The sequence below is a fragment of the Lithobates pipiens genome, unplaced genomic scaffold (genome assembly GCF_037356315.1).
Source record: "Lithobates pipiens isolate NorthernLeopardFrog02 unplaced genomic scaffold, aLitPip1_a1.2 Scaffold_16, whole genome shotgun sequence".
Classification (NCBI taxonomy): Eukaryota; Metazoa; Chordata; class Amphibia; order Anura; family Ranidae; genus Lithobates; species Lithobates pipiens.
The window spans coordinates 60,074,292-60,091,965 of NW_027507748.1; the positions used below are offsets into that span (position 1 = coordinate 60,074,292).

The 17,674-nt window shown below is 41.8% G+C and overlaps 1 protein-coding gene across 4 annotated transcripts in view; it reads right to left on the reverse strand.

Annotated features, from left to right (window-relative positions):
• ITSN1 (intersectin 1) overlaps positions 1–17,674 on the reverse strand; it is a 249,840-nt gene that overhangs the window by 134,465 nt on the left and 97,701 nt on the right. For all 4 annotated transcript variants that reach the window (XM_077479948.1, XM_077479947.1, XM_077479949.1 and 1 more), the window contains 5 exons: positions 13,826–14,088; positions 7,565–7,714; positions 7,336–7,476; positions 4,952–5,039; positions 2,035–2,174 (listed from right to left, as the gene is read on the reverse strand). In XM_077479948.1, coding sequence (XP_077336074.1) covers positions 2,035–2,174; positions 4,952–5,039; positions 7,336–7,476; positions 7,565–7,714; positions 13,826–14,088 — 782 coding nt within the window. The remainder of the gene's footprint in view (positions 1–2,034; positions 2,175–4,951; positions 5,040–7,335; positions 7,477–7,564; positions 7,715–13,825; positions 14,089–17,674) is intronic.

Genomic DNA, 17,674 nt, shown 5'->3' on the forward strand with positions numbered 1-17,674 from the left:
ACGTGACAGGTCCCAGGTGAATGTGCGGCGCGAGGGGAAGTGATGTCACCAGCCCGGGCAATGAAGAAGGCAGACTACGAGGGACCCCCTAGCAACCGGTATTTAGAGGTGAGTAAAAATTTTTTTTTTTGCCAATTATTTTTTTTTGATTTTTTTTAAGATTTTTAAGTGGTTTTATTTTTTGGGGGGCAACTCCACTTTAAACAAAGGAGCCTAGGCTTTAGCAAGCAAGGTACACAGTATGACCTAAATTCTGTGGGAAACTGATCACCACGCCTACACTATTGCCAAAATTAAGAAACCCCTCCAAAATTATTAGGCTCTGGTGATTCAACTGAAGGGTACTGTTAAATCTAACTCCAGGTTTTACTATGGACGTCAAATAAATCATTTGGGCCAAGCTGGCCAAAAGAAACACAATTTCGGCCATTTTATTCTCTAGGGCAGTGTTGGCATTCAAAACATCTGGGGTACCAAGGTTCGCCATCACTGCTCTAGGGTCTCCGTTTAGGAAAAAAAAAAAAAAAATGATATATTTTATATATTTTTTTTTTTTTAGAGGTTGTAAGTAATTTTATAAAAAAAAAAAAAAAATACAAATTTAAACTCCTAAACAAAAAGTTCCAGAAAGGGGCTGGTCCTAAAGTGGTTAAACTCTTCTGGTACTCTGTGTTAAAATGTTGTTGGTAGGCGAGGCAAAAAACTGAAAAAACTTGGATGGTTTTTCAGACGGAATTCTGCTCAAGCTTGGCTTGCATGCACATGGTCACACAAAAATTAAGACCGTCAAGAATGCGGTGACGAGCCAAGAGAATGAAGTTCAATGCTTCCGAGCATGTGTCGAATTGTTTCCGAGCATGCGTAGGAATTTTGCTCTTCGGAATTTGTACAGACGATCGGAAATTTCCGATCAGAACATTTTCCGATTGAAAAATGGAGAACCTGCTCTCAATCTTTTGCTTGCTGAAATTCTGCCAGCAAAAGTCCGATGGAGCATACACGCGGTCGGAATTTCTGACCAAAAGCTCACATCCGACTTTTGCTGGCAGAATTTCTGATCGTGTGTATGGGGCTTTTAGGGGGTGGTTGATGCGTGTTTCAGCATCGCAATGTTTACTTTTTTTTTTTCTTTCTTTATTTGAATTGTATTATGAGGACACCTCAATCATGTATTCACAGCATGGTGCGTTGTGATGCAGCGCAATGCCATATGGTGACATCCATGTGCTGCAGAAAAACATTGCAAGCCTGCATTTTTCAGCACTGCATTGCACAACACACCAGCATTGTAGCATAAACAAGGTACATGGTAAACAATTGTTTTCTTTATGCCCTTGCACTGACTGGCATTTATCAAAGTCAGCAGCTACAGCATTGATCCATTCACCGCACGTAAGGGGATGAAGGAATCAAGATGAGGGGAATATAGGACTGAATTTCTAAATAATTTGAAAAAAAGAAATAAGGAAAAAATGGGTTTCTTTGCAATTACTGAGCCCGAAATCAAAGGGGAGAAAATAACACAAAGTAATGACCTCCATTCCCTGTTCTGATTGGATACTGGAAAAATAAAGGATGGCCTCTAGAAACAGTGCAATCCTGATCGGACAAAGAAAAAAACCTAAAATCTTTGTGCTTCTGATTAAATCTATGGGATTATCTCTCAACTGTTCTACTTTTGAAAGGTGACACAGGATGGGGGAGAGGAACCACCATGCGCTGTCACATGGAGGGGGGGTTCGGGGAGAGAAGGTGCAGGAGCTGGAACATGTTACATGTAACACCCTAAAAAACAGAGAGAACATGTAACATGTTCCAAAGGTGCACTTATCCTTTTCACTAAACTGTGGCATCTCTTCTAAAACAGCAGTGATTAACATGCAAAAAAATTAACAAAACACAATAGGACAAAATTGTAAAATGAAGTGTCAGATAAAAAAAAATAAAAAAATAAAAATTGGTTTTAGCAGATGCGGTGAAGACAAAAGAAAAGAAAAGAAAGGAGAACAGAAAGAAGTGTGTAAAAGCCGATACCTTTAGCTGATTATTGAATACATCGATCTCTTGAAGTTTTGCTCGGGTTTCCTTCTCCACTTCATCCAGCTGGTCTCTGAGTTGTTGACGGCCAATTTCCTTGGCTTCCAAAGCTCTTCTCATCGATAGGAGGGAATCTCCTGGGGACAGGCCAGAAAAATTACAATTATTGAAGTATGTCCACACTCCACAGCTATGCGAATATATTGTTTTAGTTATAGTGGTTGTAAACCTCAGACAAAATATGAGCAAAAGCATATTGTCTTAACAGCACGAAGTGTCATTCCTGTTTGCCGTTTCCTTCCTCTGCTATCAGCATGAATCACTTCTGGCAAGTTTTCCTGACACCATGAGGAAAAAAGGTGACAAAGGAGGGAGCTCCAGCAGATTGACAGCCTCGGCTGCGTTTCTGCCTGCTGTGTGTAGGGGGGCTTGTCCTTTCCCGTCAATCAGCTGTCAGAGCTCACTTCACTGAGCTCTGCAGAGTGTAATTTCAGCTCTCCGCTCCTTTTTGTCTTATAGCTCACACACGCTTTAAAAGTTTTGGACTTTGAAGACTGCAGATATACAGGTACAACTTATATAGGAGGATTTATTTCATTGCTGTGTATCACCTGGCCAGTCACTTCACTAGGTATATGTAAGGGTTTACAACCACATTAATTTTTCAGGGGAAATCACTGAACCCCTACAAAGCAAGGTGGGCCCCTATGTTGGCAAATTTTGTCTAGTGCAGATACTGCCTTTTTGATATTTAGAATTTTTGCTAGAATGGGCAAGTATTAGAACACGTTGTTTTTTTTTTGTGGAAAAGGAACACACTAAAACACCCACACTGCTTCCCCCGCCCCTCACCGTCTGTGTTCCTCTTGCAGATTTCAACAATATGCTGCTTTTTTTGTTTAAACCTCCTCACATCCTCAATTTTTATCCTGTCTCCTTACTGCTGCCAATGTTATCAGATTTTGAACCGTCTCCTCTCCTTTGCAGGGTATTCTGCACCAAGGAATACGGCTACATGCCAACATGAGGGTGCTACCTGCTCTGTCACAAACAGGGAATCCAAGCTGAAAACACACAGATGGCTCCTCCTCCCAGGGCTATGACTGAACGGTGCCTGTTATGGTGCTTTATGCTCAGCAACAAAGTTAAAAAAAAAAAAAAAAAAAAAAAAAAACCCTTTATATTTAATCGAGTATAGAGAGCATTTTGTTATCTTTTTAGGTGGACTGTGCATGTCAGCATCAGATAAGTTTAACCAATCGAGAGGTGGTTACATTACCACTAGCACAATGGCTGATGGGACATGTAGTTCCGAGTACTATGGTCAAGTGACCCAACTATGTTTTGAGAGCCTGATCCAAGCTGGAAGTTCATGTTAGAGTTCATGCACACTGCAGCTGAAAGGAGCTCAAAGAAGCCGCTCCTACAGGCTTTTGAGCTTTTTCTGAGCTCTCAATTTTTCATCCCCTCCATGTTAGCCAATGTGTCCATGCAACACTGGCTTTTTCAGGCATATGCTCCTAAAGGCAGGAAAAAAAAAACAAAAAACTTCAAACTCACATTTTTGAGGGGAGATAGTTCCCCAAAGAGCTAGAAAAAAAATAAAATAAATAAAAAATAAAAAACTCTTGCAAAAGCTTGAAAAAAAAAAAAAAGGCGTGAACATGTATGTTCCAGCTTTTTGTTTATACATTGGTTAAGAAAATACTATCTAGCGTTTGTGGGGGGGAAACGCTTACACTCAAAAAAAGCTCAAAAGAGCTTGAAGCAAAATAAAAACGTGCACATAAGAACAAAAAAGCACAAGCTCCTTCAAGCTGAAACAAAAGCTCAAATGCCTGTAACAAAACAGCTTTTTTTGAGCTGCAGTGTGCAATCCTAAGGGCTCATGCACACTGCAGATCAAAAGGAGCTCAAAGAAGTTGCTCCTACAGGCTTTTAAAGCTCTTATTTTTTCTGCCCAGAAACTCCCCCCATGTTAGCCAGTGTGTATATGCACCCTTTGGCGTATTCAGACATATGCTCCAACAGGCAGAAAGAAAACCCCAACAAACGCGCGTTTTTTTTTTTTTTTTTTCATTTTGTTTATAAGGTGATTCAGAAAATACTATCTGGGAGGGTTTGTGAAAAAAATGCTTATGATCAAAAAAGCTCAAAAAGGAGCTTAAAAAAAAGGAAAAAAAAAAAAACGTGCACAAGAGCACAAAAAAGCAAAAACTTGAAGCTGAAATAAAAGCTTAAATGTACCACCACCCCCTCCCTTTAGAATGTAAGCTCTACGAGCAGGGCCATCCTGTACCTTTTGTATTGTACTGTAATTATGTCGTCCCCCCTATACATTGTAAAGCGCTGCGTAAACTGTTGGCGCTATATAAATTGTGAATAATAATAATAAATGCCTGTAAAAGCATCTTTTTTGAGCTGCAGTGGGCATAAGCCCTAGTTTGGGAAGGAGGAAGACAGAGGATGCCGCTATAAACAGGTACTAATGTTTGACAGGTGTATTCTTACAAATATTATAAATATATATATGTTCATTCAGTAACTGTCTTATTTTGTACTCCAAATTTTCCAAGGTGGAAAGTGTACATCATGCCACATACTTCTGTCAAGGTAGCATGGAAGGTGTAACCAACCTCTACATCAAAACATTCTGACTGCAACAAAATGACAGCAGAACTGTGGGGTATATGCCAAATTGAAAAAATGTTCTGTACTTAGATCTACCCCCTTTACCCAAACCCGCACACACCTGAACAATAGCCAACTGCATCCCTACTACTGATGTACTCAATGAAGAAGTCCATGCAGAAATGAAACTTTTTAGCCAAGTGCTGGGTGTGTAAAAAGAGACACCTTTCTGCAAAGCCAGAATAACGCTAATATTTGTACATAAGGGAAAGTAAAGGCTTACTGTGCAAACTGTTCTGCTGAACCTGTTTTAATTGGTCATTTAGGGACTGTTTCTCGGGAATCCATTTTCCAAGCAGCTGCTGAGACTCCTGTGGAAAAAAAAAATATGGAAAGCAGTTTAGGATTTGCTACTTTTTACACAGTTTTATAGAAATCTAAATGCTAAAAATGCACATTATCCCACAAATCATACAAAATGGTCTTCATACTTTGCTCATAGATTCATATAAGGGAATAGGTACCAGAAAACAATGGCGATAAATGTATAAAAAATAAAAATAAAAAAGTTCTTCCTTTCTGCATCCTTACATTTTTTTCTTCTCTGATGCAGTTCACATGACCAATGGTCAGGTTCTGGTCATGTGATCACCAAAGAATCTTGCAGCCTCAAGATACTGCAGTCAATCTGTACTTTTATTTGCAAAGATTTTCCACACAACAAAAATTATTTGATCCCTTGGAGGACAGAAGTTTATTACAATTTGAGAAAACAGACAAATATTTGCCATTTAACATTTTCATTATACTTTATTAAAGTGCTTTTAAAGCAGAGCTCCACCCAAAAAATGGGAAGTTGCGCTTGTTTGCACCAGGGTGGATTTGATTTAAATGATGTTCAATGATCAGGCCATTTTTTTCTTTTTTCTTTTTGATACGGCACTGCATCATTTTAACTGACAATTGTACAGTCATGCCACGTTGTACCCAAACAAAATTGACGTATTTTTTCCCCACAAAGAGAGCTTTTTTTTTGGTGGTATTTGATCACCGATTACTGTATAAAGGTCATTAGCAGCGACTTAAAGGGCCGACGTACAGCTACGACGGCTCACCCAGGGGAGCCATTCTGCCACAGTATAACTGCGGCGGCCAGTCAGGAACCGGTTAATGAGATGGCTGGTGATGCGGCAGTGATGCAACAAGGTGAGGGACGTGGCGGCAGCAGATGAGTAGATGCCTGCTAACAGGCGCTGCCAGAAAAAGTGCTCTTTAAATGGAGGGACTTATTCATGCTGGTAGTTAAAATATTTAATATTTGCAAACAAAGGTTTCCTATTTAGAATAATAAGCTGTCAGGTTAGCAAAAAAGTGATATTAAAACCAATTCAAATCATACAGTTTGTAGTGTACATAGATTTGCAAAACAAGGGGCTAAAGGAATATTCCTGAACTTCGTCATAGTTACTGTAAAATTGTGTGAATGCATCAATGCAGTGCATGTTATCTCAGCTTGCAGAGCTTAGATTCATTAAATGATTTTACCAAAAATTTAAAGATTGCAGAATATACAGCTCTGAATTTCATGCTGAACTAAATTATTAATGTATCTTAAAGCGGACGGTCCATGAAAAAAAAAAAAAAAGGCGGACCTAAAAATGCTCCTAAAAATCTGAAAAAAATAAGATGTTTTTATTTACCCGAAATGGCTGTTGCTAGGCAGATCATCCTAATCTGCTACTTCCTACTCCTCAGTGAGATCTTCATCCTTCTCCTCCTCACGTTATGTTCTGGGGAATGGGGCTCCCTGTGTTCTGGGAACTGTGTGTGTCCCAGAACACAGCCGGCCATTCACAAAGCGATGCACTACTCGCGCATGCGCAGTAGGAAATGGGCAGTGAAGCTGCAAGGCACCACTGTCTGTTTCCCTTAGTTCGAATGGCCTCGGGCGGCCAACATCGCAGGCACCCTGGACAGGTAAGTGTGCTTATTAAAAGTCAGCAGCTACAGTGTTTGTAGCTGACTTAATTTTATTTATTTTTTCAGCTGGACCTACGCTTTAAATAGAAAATTTACTTTAGATAGATTTTTACTCCAAAATCATTTTATTAAAATAAAAAAAAATCATTGATTTATATGCACACTGGTTTGCGCCCTTCCCCGGCCCTTTTGGCACTTTGGGGGGGGGGGGGGGTAGCTGGCTTTGACAGGTACCCGCTCCAACCTCCAGTTTCGTTCCCTGCAGTGATCTGAGCCGGAAGTTCAGCCCCCCTCTCCTTCCCCAGCACTCTTCTGGGACAAATCACAGACTATGGGATCATTCACAAGGTGCGACGCAGCTCATGCATGTACAGTAAGGAAACTGGTTATGATGCTGCAAGGCTTCACTGCCACTTTCTCTTACTTGAGATGCCGGTGCCTGCCCCAGAAGCCGATTGAAGAATTGGCTCGGGTGAGGACATTGCTGGATCCCTAGACAGGCAAGTGTCTTTATATTAAAAGTCAGCAGCTACAGTGATTGTAGCTGCTGACTTAAAATTTTTGGGGGGAAACCTGGAGCTCCTCTTTAATAATCCTACTTAATGCAAAAGATGAAGTACCAATTTTGTTGGAAAATTGCTTTTTTTATACAAAAAATAATGCTTAAAAATAAAGCAATATATTCACCTGAAGCTGCTGTTGTAAGTGTGTGATTTCAGCAATCCGCAGCTCTCTGGACTTGTTCGTACTTTCAATCTCCTGTCGCTGTGTGGTCAACCGATACCGAATGTCATGAAGTTTTCCTTCCAGCTGATGCTTTTTGTCATTCTACACAATGGACAGGCAAAAAAATAATGATCTTTTCAGCTCATTTGACCTCACTCTTCTTAAGATTACAAGTCAGCTAAGAACTTACCAAAGCTTCCAGCTCAAACTCCAGAGTCTTCTTTTTGGCCTTCAGTACAACAATGTCTTCCTGTTCCTTGTTCCTCTGGTTCAGGAGTTCCTGACGCCGATTTCTCTCCCACTCCAGCTGTCTCTGACGCTCAAGTTCTCGCTTTGCAGCCTGTTAAAAATCACAGGGAAATTCGAATGCCTTCAGTTTTCTGAAAACGAATGCATCATTAACAAAAAGCCATGCACACAAATGAGATGTGGCAATAATTCAGTCAGTTTGTCTCAGTGAAAATAGAATATTTAGGCTTGGTTCACATGTATGCGAATCGGATGAGTTTTGAACCAGACTGGCCTTCAATGAAGCCTGTTCACATATATGCAGGCCAGTTGTGGTGCGAAATTTAAAAGGGCCCTGTTAGTTTTTCACTCCGGTTCAAGTGAGATTTCAGTGTCAAACTCGCACCTTAACTGGTGAATGGAAATTCCTCCGGACTCTGAACCAAAACCGGACATACATGCAGGTGCATTTGATAAAATTAGACCATCATTAAAAAGTTTATTTCAGTAATTCAATTCAAAAAGTGAAACTCCTCTTTTATAAAGATGCATTACACAGAGTGATATATTTCAAGCATTTCTTTCTTTTAATTTTGATGATTATAGTTTACAGCTAGTGAAAACCCAAAATTCAGTATCTCAGAAAATTAGATTATATAAGACCAAAACAAAAAAAAAACCTGAAAAAATAAAGGTTTTTAAAAAAGAAATTTTGGCTTACTGAAAAGTATGTCCATGTACAGTATAGTATGCATTCAATACTTGGTTGGGGCTCCTTTTGCATGAATTACTGCATCAATGCAGCGTGGTATGGAGGTGATCAGCCTGTGGCACTGCTGAGGTGTTATGGAAGCCCAGATAGCTTTGATAGAGGTCTTCAGCTCATTTGCATTGTTGGGTCTAGTGTCTTATCTTCCTCTTGACAATACCTCACAGATTCTCTATGGGGTTTAGGTCAGGCGAGTTTGCTGGTCAATCAAGCACAGTGATGCCATGATCAGTAAACCAGGCATTTCTACTTTTGGCAGTGTGGGCAGGTGCCAAGTCTTGCTGAAAAATTAATCTCCATAAAGCTGGTCAGCAGAGGGAAGCATGAAGTGCTCTAGAATTTCCTAGTAGAGGGCTGCGCTGACTTTGTACTTGATAAAACACAGTGGACCAACACCAGCAGATGACCTGACTCCACAAATCATCACTGACTGTGGAAACCTCACACTGGACCTCATGCAACTTGCATTCCGTGCTTCTCCACTCTTCCTCCAGACTCTGGGACCTCAATTTCCAAATGAAATGCAAAATTTTCCACAGTCAGTGATGACTGTACTTCAGTTGTACTCTTAGAAAACCTGATGTGGTCTGTTAATCTAGTGTAATGGATATGTCCTGTATTAAACATTGGTTTAAAAATGTTGAGACAATATAAAACTGTTTTAGGACTCCTTGACAACCATGTGTTGTTGTATATGGCAAAATATGCATTTTGATGCACCTTACAGAAACACACCTATTGCAGTGCATTGCGATGGCCTTTTAGGACTATGCCCTGGTGGGTGGGTCAAAACGCGCCGGGAGGGGGAAATTGTTAGTGTAGTAGCTCTGGCTGAGGCCGCTTAGCATCTCATCTACACCAGTCAGGTCGGAAGAGCAGAAACCTGGATGTTTTACAATACCGTTTACTGCTGGATGGGTCAGTTGGGACACCAGCACCCCTGTTCCCCCAGGGGGAGAGAGCTTCTCCTCTTGCTTGGTATGGAGCTTCAACTTCTTTCCAGGTCACTATGCATTGTAATGCTGTTTATTCTCAATGGCATCCAAGCGCACAAAATCTGTATTTGCACTTGCTCCCTGGTCCTGTGCCAAGTGGCTGCCCTGCTGCATTCTAAACACAGGAGGTTGACCACTTGGCATGGGAGGCCATTCAGAGAATGCAAGACATTCTTTGAGGTGAAGGGTGTGACATCACAGCTCCACCTCATCCAATCAGAGAATGTTTTGTTTCCATTTAGAAAATGCAAAGCATTCTCTGAATTTTGTCCATGCAGTGCTGCCAACCTCCTATGTTTACAGTGCAGAAGATCGGCACAGAACCCAAAAGAAAGTGGACATCACTGAAATAGATGTCTGTCATTCATCTTTAAAGTGGTATTAAAGATTCCTTTAAAAAAAAAAAAAAAACACACACACCAACAAAACATGTTATACTTACCGGCTCTGTATAATGTTTTTTTTTTTTCACAGAGCAGCCCTCAACCTCCTCTCGAGGGTCCCCCCGCTTGCACTCCAGTCTCCTCCCCCTTGACTAGTGCCCCCAATAGCCCTACTCTATGTGTCCATATGACACAGAGCTGCTGCTCGCCCCTGCCCCCGCTCTCTCCTTGATTTTCAAATGAAATGAAAAGTTTTCCAGAGTCAGTGATGATTTTGGGAGCCATGTCATCTGCTGGTCTTGTGTTTTATCAAGTCCAAAGTCAGTCCAGGCCTCTGCCAGGAAATTCTAGAGCACTTCATTCTTCCCTCTGCTGACCAGCTTTATGGAGATGCTGATTTCATTTTCCAGCAGGACTTGGCACCTGTCCACAATGCCAAAAGTACCAATACCTGGATTAATGATCATGGTATCACTGTGCTTGATTGGCCAGCAAATACGCCTGACCTAAACCCCATAGAGAATCTGTGGGGTATTGTCAAGAGGAAGAGGAGAGACACCAGACCCAACAGTGCAGATGAGCTGAAGGCCACCATCAAAGCAATCTGGGCTTCCATAACACCTCAGCAGTGCCACAGGCTGATATCCTCCATGCCATGCCACATTGATGCAGTAATTCATGCAAAAGGAGCCCCGACCAAGTATTGAGTGCATGCTATACTGTACCTGGACTTACTTTTCGCTAAGCCAACATTTCTATTCTAATTTTCTGAGATACAGAATTTGGGGTTTTCACTAGCTATAAGACATAATCATCAAAATTAAAAGAAAGAAATGCTTGGAATATATCACTGTGTGTAATGAATCTGTAGAAAATATACAAGTTTCACTTTTTGAATTGAATTACTGAAATAAATTAACTTTGATGATATTCTAATTTTATGAGCTGCACCTGTATATGTGAACCCAGCCTTCATTAAAAAAATAAATGAAAAATAAGAATATAATTTAGGCTAAGCTAGAATTTAGTGAGTACAGGAATGAAACCAATGATATGCGTTGAAAAGGAACAAAATAGAGCAGAATGCGTTGCTCACTGTACAGGTACTGTACAGGTAGAAAACACTCTAGCAGCCAGCAGTGAATAACACTGGGGATGTAAGCTGTCAAAAGTGGAAGCTTTCTTATCCCTTTTGCTGCCAGGCCCTGTGCTCAATTTTGCTTTTTTATTTTTCACTTATAGCTTTCAGTTTGTCAAACACCCCCAAAACAATATATTTTCTGAAAGCACATGACCAGTAGAATAAAAAGAAGGTGCTACTGATTTTTTTAGACCCCGCAGTATTTGCGCAAATTATCAAACCAATATATTTACAAAAAATACACTAAAACCTTTATTCACAGATAAAAACACAGCTAATGTTACAAAATTCCGGCTAAATCCCTACTAAATATAAAAGCCTAACCTAAAAATACACTAAAATCATTAATAGTGCACATAAACACAACATAACTTTCTTAGATTAAAATTACTGCAAAATTTCTACTAAAGCATTGTTTACATATGGCATACTATGGAGGACCATGGGGGGGCCACGTTTACGCACACAGGGATGCAGAGGTGTTCCATGCATCCCCGTACAGGCAGTTCCATTTATGTAATTTGGGAAGCAACGGCTGCACAGGCATAGCTGCTGTTCCCAATCTGACGTCCATGTGGGTGTGGGTACATGACTCCAAAACGCAGACAGTGTGAGCTCAGGGACATGCATGCAGACCTACATGGAAGTAAAATTGGGAGCAACGGCTCTGTTCGTGCAGATTCTATATCCCAAATGACATCAATGGGACTGCCTGCACAGAGATGCACGGAACACCTGTAAAAGGTATGCTGTGTATGCCCTGTGTCCGTTTACACCCGCCTGCATCTGATCCAGTCCAGTCTGCTAAAGACATGCCCCATCCATCCAGCAGATAGGTTCGGATGGTATCTGATGGAAATGGACAGGCAGTCCATTTCCATCCAACCTCTCCATAAAGAACTGCGGACTGTGTCCACTCTGCATCAGCGGAGCAGACCTGTCATCCGCCTGATCTGCGGGGATTAGCAGACAGATCCCCCGCTGAGTTTTACTTTTTATTATATTTTTTCTTTTTTTCAGGGGTGGGATGGGGGGTCTTTGGTGCGATATCAGAGGTCCAAACAGACCCCTATATCTTTTTTTTTTGAGACAGAGTAAGGGACTAATCATTTTCTCTTTAGAACGTTACACGAATGAATGGAATCTGTATAGAGATTCCTAATGCATTCAGAAAATTACAGTCTGATACATTGTAACACTAGTGGTTACAATGATCAGCTGTCAGTGGATACAGCAGCAATCACTGCCTATATCCATTGTAGGGGGGGGGGGTGATAAACACATTTACTAAGTCCCAACTTCACCCCCTCCCAGCACTGCTCCCCCCCCTCCCAGCACTTTACTTCTGGTGGAAACAAAGTCACATACTGGAAACTTAGTCCACACAGTGGACCCCGTCCCAAAACATGTTGACTCCATCCCACCACAATTTCTAAGAAAAAAACTTTGATGACACACTTCATGTGAAGTTCACAAACAATGCACTGTTGGATCAGAGACTTGTACTGAATTAATTGGTATGATGAGCACAAAGCAATCCTCATTAAGATTTGGCCTTGTCACCTTTAACTAAAGTCAAAAAACATTGCTTAATTTCCTAAAGCACTTGGATCATTCTGGCTGTTGCCTGATAGTAATTAGCTGTACCAGACAAGCTGCCTACTCACATTAGATCTGCGCTCCGGGAAGTTTCATACAACATATGCTGTCGGGAACAAAGCCAAGACAGTGCAGGATTCCAGATCATCAAGGCTCTGCCTACTCTTTTTCCTCATAACCTAATGAGGTCCTTACTACACAAAAATTCCATCACACCTTTCCAACATGTTTGAAGGCACCTACAAATTTATAGCCAAAACGACACCATTTTAAAACTCATTTTTCTGACAGGCGTTTAAAAATAATAAGTTTATGGACTAGCAATTAATGTAGGAAAAAAACATTTTCATCTTAAACTGGTTGTAACTCAACTTGGTAATTTTCAAGCACTCACTGGTCTTCTTTAATGCCAAGTGCCCTGTGTATGCGTTTTATAAAATAAAAATAAAAAATGCTGTTCTATATCTTATATTCCAGCGCTCACCTGACCGTCTGCTGCTTCCTCTCCCAATCTGACAGTTACAGCAGGCAGGGCTGAGAATCCCTGCTGACATCAGTCAGGAGGGGAGGAGGAGATGGGCAGGCAGTCACGGGAGCGCTGCTAGAATAGGAGGGATTGCCTCAAATCAATTAGGTCTACACGGGGGCGAGCACCATCATCCTTTGTGATAGGATATTGGAAAATAACTGGGGCTGCTCCAATTCTCCCACATGACTGGGGCATGTTTGGCGCAGCCCCAGGTAATCTTTTCCAGTTAGCGCTGCTAGGATAAAAGAGAGCAAAAAGCATTATTTGTTAAATAAAACCCAAACACTGGGAACTTGGCATTAAGGAAGACAGGTGAGTACCAGACAATAACACCGTTATTTCTGCAGGAGGGGAAGGGTGGGCACTGATACAGCTGACGGGGTGGGGGGACAACAGAGGTTGACGCGTGACGGAGGCACATAATCTGACCATGGTGTCAGGGCTCTGCAGCCATGATAAACCGTGGTCAGTTTACAGGGGGGGCGGGTAGAACCAGGCAGGATCAGCCAGTTATTTTAGGTGATAGAAGGGGCAACATGACACAGCACAAGCACTGTGCTGTTATTCATACTTTAAGGGAACAAGATCAAGTCTTTATTTTTTACTTTTGAGGGTAGCAAATGCTTTAAGAGTGGAAAGCTTGAAACATCGGTATATATTTGAGTGGTAAGGGACCAGGATTTCTATCAAGTTTTTATAATTGTCTGTATCAATGTTCCGGATGAAGGTGCAATGATCTACTGAAATTCACAAATACAATGTTTTACTTAAGCTTGCTGAAGACATAAGATCATAAGGAGGATCTACCTCTCTCCGCTCTATTTCTTTCCTCCGCTCTTCTTCTCGTTGACGTTCCAACTCTCGCTGCTTTTCCAGCTGTTTCTCCAGCTCTTGTTGGCGCTTTCGCTCCTGTTCCTGCCGTTCCCGTTCCTTTCTCTCCTGTTCAGCCCGTTCCAGCTGAGCAAGACGCTCCTGCTCTTTACGCTGCAGCTCCAACAAAGCCTGCCTCCTTTTCTCTAATTCTAGGTTCCCACGTTCAAAGTTTTCCCGCTTTTTATCTTCAAAGGTCACTGGCAGAAAACAGAGAAGAGGGAAAATTATTGAAACCATCAGATATAATGGAGTGTGCGAATAAGGTTCAGGAGGGCAGTATTTTCAGTACAAGGGGGAAATCAATAACCCAAACTAAATGGCAGAAAGGTAAAATCTAACCCATAGGAAGTATTACCATAAAGCGGAACTTCAGTCATTTATTTCAACTTTCCATCTATTAAAACTTCTGCCCTTGTTGGGTAGTAAAACATTTTTTTTCTGCCAGTAAAAACCTTATACAGTCCACTTCCTGTTTGTCTGGTCATTAGCCTAGACTTAAGACATCATGCACACTTCTCTCTAAGCCCTTGTACACACTGTCGGAGATTCTGACGGAATGTGTCCGATCGGAGCGTTTTGTTGGATATTCCGACTGTGCGTGGTCTGCATCAGACTGTTTCCGTCGGACCAAATTTTCCAACTTGCTGGAAATATTTTCTGACAAAATGCTCCGATCGAACATACTCCGATCATGCGTAGAGAATTCCGAATTGGACAAAGTGCCACGCATGCTCAGATCAAATTCCTACATCAAAGCTATTGGCTACTAGCCTGAACGTAGTCCCATCGTAACAAAATTACGTCATCACGTTCTGAAAGATCGGATTTTCCGACAACTTTGTCCGACCGTGTGTATGCAACAGTTTCGGACAAGATCCGTCGGACAAAATCCGACGGATTTGGTTGTTGGAATCTCCGACCGTGTGTACAAGAGCTAACTCTCATGAGAGTTTGCCAGCAAGGGAGGGGGGATGAGACATAAGAGGAATAATAAGGGCTGCAGAGCTAGAGGTGTACTTCTACTTCCTGGATTTACACAGACACACAAAGAGGCAGCAGCTTCAGCTGCCCACAGTAAAAGTGGTTGCAGCCAGACTCATTGGAGGAAGATTTCTGCAGCATAATTGGCAAATACAGAATCCCAGTATATAAAAAAAAATAATAATATGCAAAGTGGTTGGAGGGAAGCTTCAGAATGGCAAATATGTTTTTTATTACAAAGTATGTGAGCAGAATGCAGTTCCTCTTTAAAGTGCAGTAAATGCCTGGAACACACTTTCAACAGAGGTTAGGCAAACTCGAATGACTATTTGGCCCAATTAACAAAGCAAATTCAAAGCATGCCACTGTGGAACAGTGCTGAGTGATCAAGTAAACCTGACAGCCGTTACAAAATTCAAGTATTTTCTAGGACCAGGAAACGCAAGGTGCCCGTTACCTTCAACCCACAAAACCCTCTTGTGTGCCTCTGTCATTTAGTTATTAGGAACTTGATTATTCTGATTTCTTGGATGTGCTTTGCCCCCTGCTCATACCTTGGTCAATAACCGTGCCCTAAAACAAAACACACACACACACACACACACACACATACACACACACACACACACACACACACACGGTCAAGATGCTCCAGAAGCTGGAAATCACTGATGCAGACACAGCTACACCAATGGTTTCCACTTGCTTTCAGGCCCAGCACCAAGCATCTGCCCTGCAGCATTCTTGACATATGAGGTTGACATGGGGGCCATTCAGAGAATGCTTTGCATTCATTCAGAAAATGCAAAGCATTCTCTGAACGGGCAGGGTGGAGAGGTGGGGCAGTGACATTTGAAGTTGGGGACTATAAAACAAGGGGTACTACATTAGAGAAATTAGGTTTCCCCAGCAATAAAAGGAAACAGCAGGAACCATGTGTGGAAATGGTTAGCATGAACCAGTATTAACCAGTTCCCGCCCACAGTACTTTTACTGCAGACAGGTGGCACAGGCAGGTTGGATCACGTACATGTACATCATCCAGCTGGTTCCTGGACCCCCCCTGCTAACCTGTGCTGTTGCTGGCTACAGCGGGGATTTTGTCAGCAGGTCCTGGCCAATGATTTATGGCTGAGACCTTCTGATAGGTTGTAGCCAATAACAGCACAGAGCCCTGTGTTTACAAACACACAGGGCTTTGTACACAGATTAGCGATCTGGCTGTTAAAACAGCCAGACCTGTTGGGGAAAACAGCACATATTACACTTGTTAGGCAGTTAGCCCCTTCCCAGCCAGTGTCATTAATGCCATGAACGATGTACAGTATTACATTCATAGCTGCATAAATGCCAATATATAGATTATATACATACACACCATTATTTGTAGACATGTAGCAGAATATATTTTTACATTTTATAAACAAAGGTAGAAAATATATTTTTTTTGCTCAACAATTTAAGTCTTGTTTATAGAATAAAAACCCCAGTGGCGATCAAATACCACCAAAAGAAAGCTCTATTTAGGGGGGAAAAAATTATATAGATTTTATTTGGGTACAGTGTTGCATGACCGAGCAATTGACAGTTAAAATAGTGCAGTGCTGAACAACAAAAAAAATTTCCGGTCATGAAGAGGGGTAAAACCTTCCAGTGGTCAAGGAAAGACTCAACATAATAGTAAAACAACTACTGCCCTACCTTCACTGTTTCCCCTCTTCCCAAATCTACTCAAGTTACAATTGAGTAGAATACAATTAAAAACCAAACCTTTCATTGCAAGATTACAGGTAAGCTCTGGTCTTTTCCTCTCTCTCACGCTCTTCTAATCTTTGGAACAATGTGTATGCTTTGGTACTTGCACAACACAATATTACAAAAAGCTGGTCATATACCACTAGTGCCTTATCGCTGAGGGGCACACCTCTCTGGAGGGTGGCACCATTTTATCCCCATCATCTAGCATTCTCCGCATTGGTGGAGTGCCTGAGGTGGTTAATTGGAGGCCTATTTTGGCAACCCTCCCCCTGGTGCCTAAACCGGCTAGGTGACCGTGTAATCACTTTAGAAATCTCTGCAGCACTCGCGGGCTTAGTGCTAGCCGCTGGGCCACCATGCCGAGGTCCCTTTATATTTATTTTTATAGCTGTATGGATATGCTAATTGGTGTCATTACCAATGAGGCTTCCCTAACTCCCCGAATGGGAAAGCCCCGATAGTACCCCGTAAGACAACCCACATTGTTCTTCCTTGATGTTATCTTAAAGCGAGTTCCACCCAAAAGTGGACGTTCCGCTCATTTGTCTCCTCTCCCCCTCCGGTGCCACAATTGTCTTTGACAGGTATCCTGCTCCCACTTCCGGGAGTCCGGGCTGCGGCCCGTGACATCACCACAGGGCTTCCTCCTCCTCTTCCTGTCGCCAGGCCAGTAGTAGGAGAGAGGAGCGGGGCCTCACGCATGCACAGTAGGGTTCCCGGCGTGAAGCTGTAAGGCTACACTGCCAGGTAGCCTTACCCACAATGGCAGCGACAGCATCTGGCAGCTGATGGAAACATCAGCTGCGGTGCCAACATTGCTGGACTCCAGGACAGGCAAGTGTCCTATCAAAGCCAGCAGCTGCAGTATGTGTAGCTGCTCGCTTTTAATTTTTTTTTTTTTGTTGGGGGGCGTAACACCACTTTAACATTTAGTTTGATTATCTCTACCTTACATTTGATAAATGTCCATCTTGGCTTATGGTTTTGTCTATATGGAAATGTTTGATGTGACATGTTAGTTTGTCCTAAATAAAGATTATACAA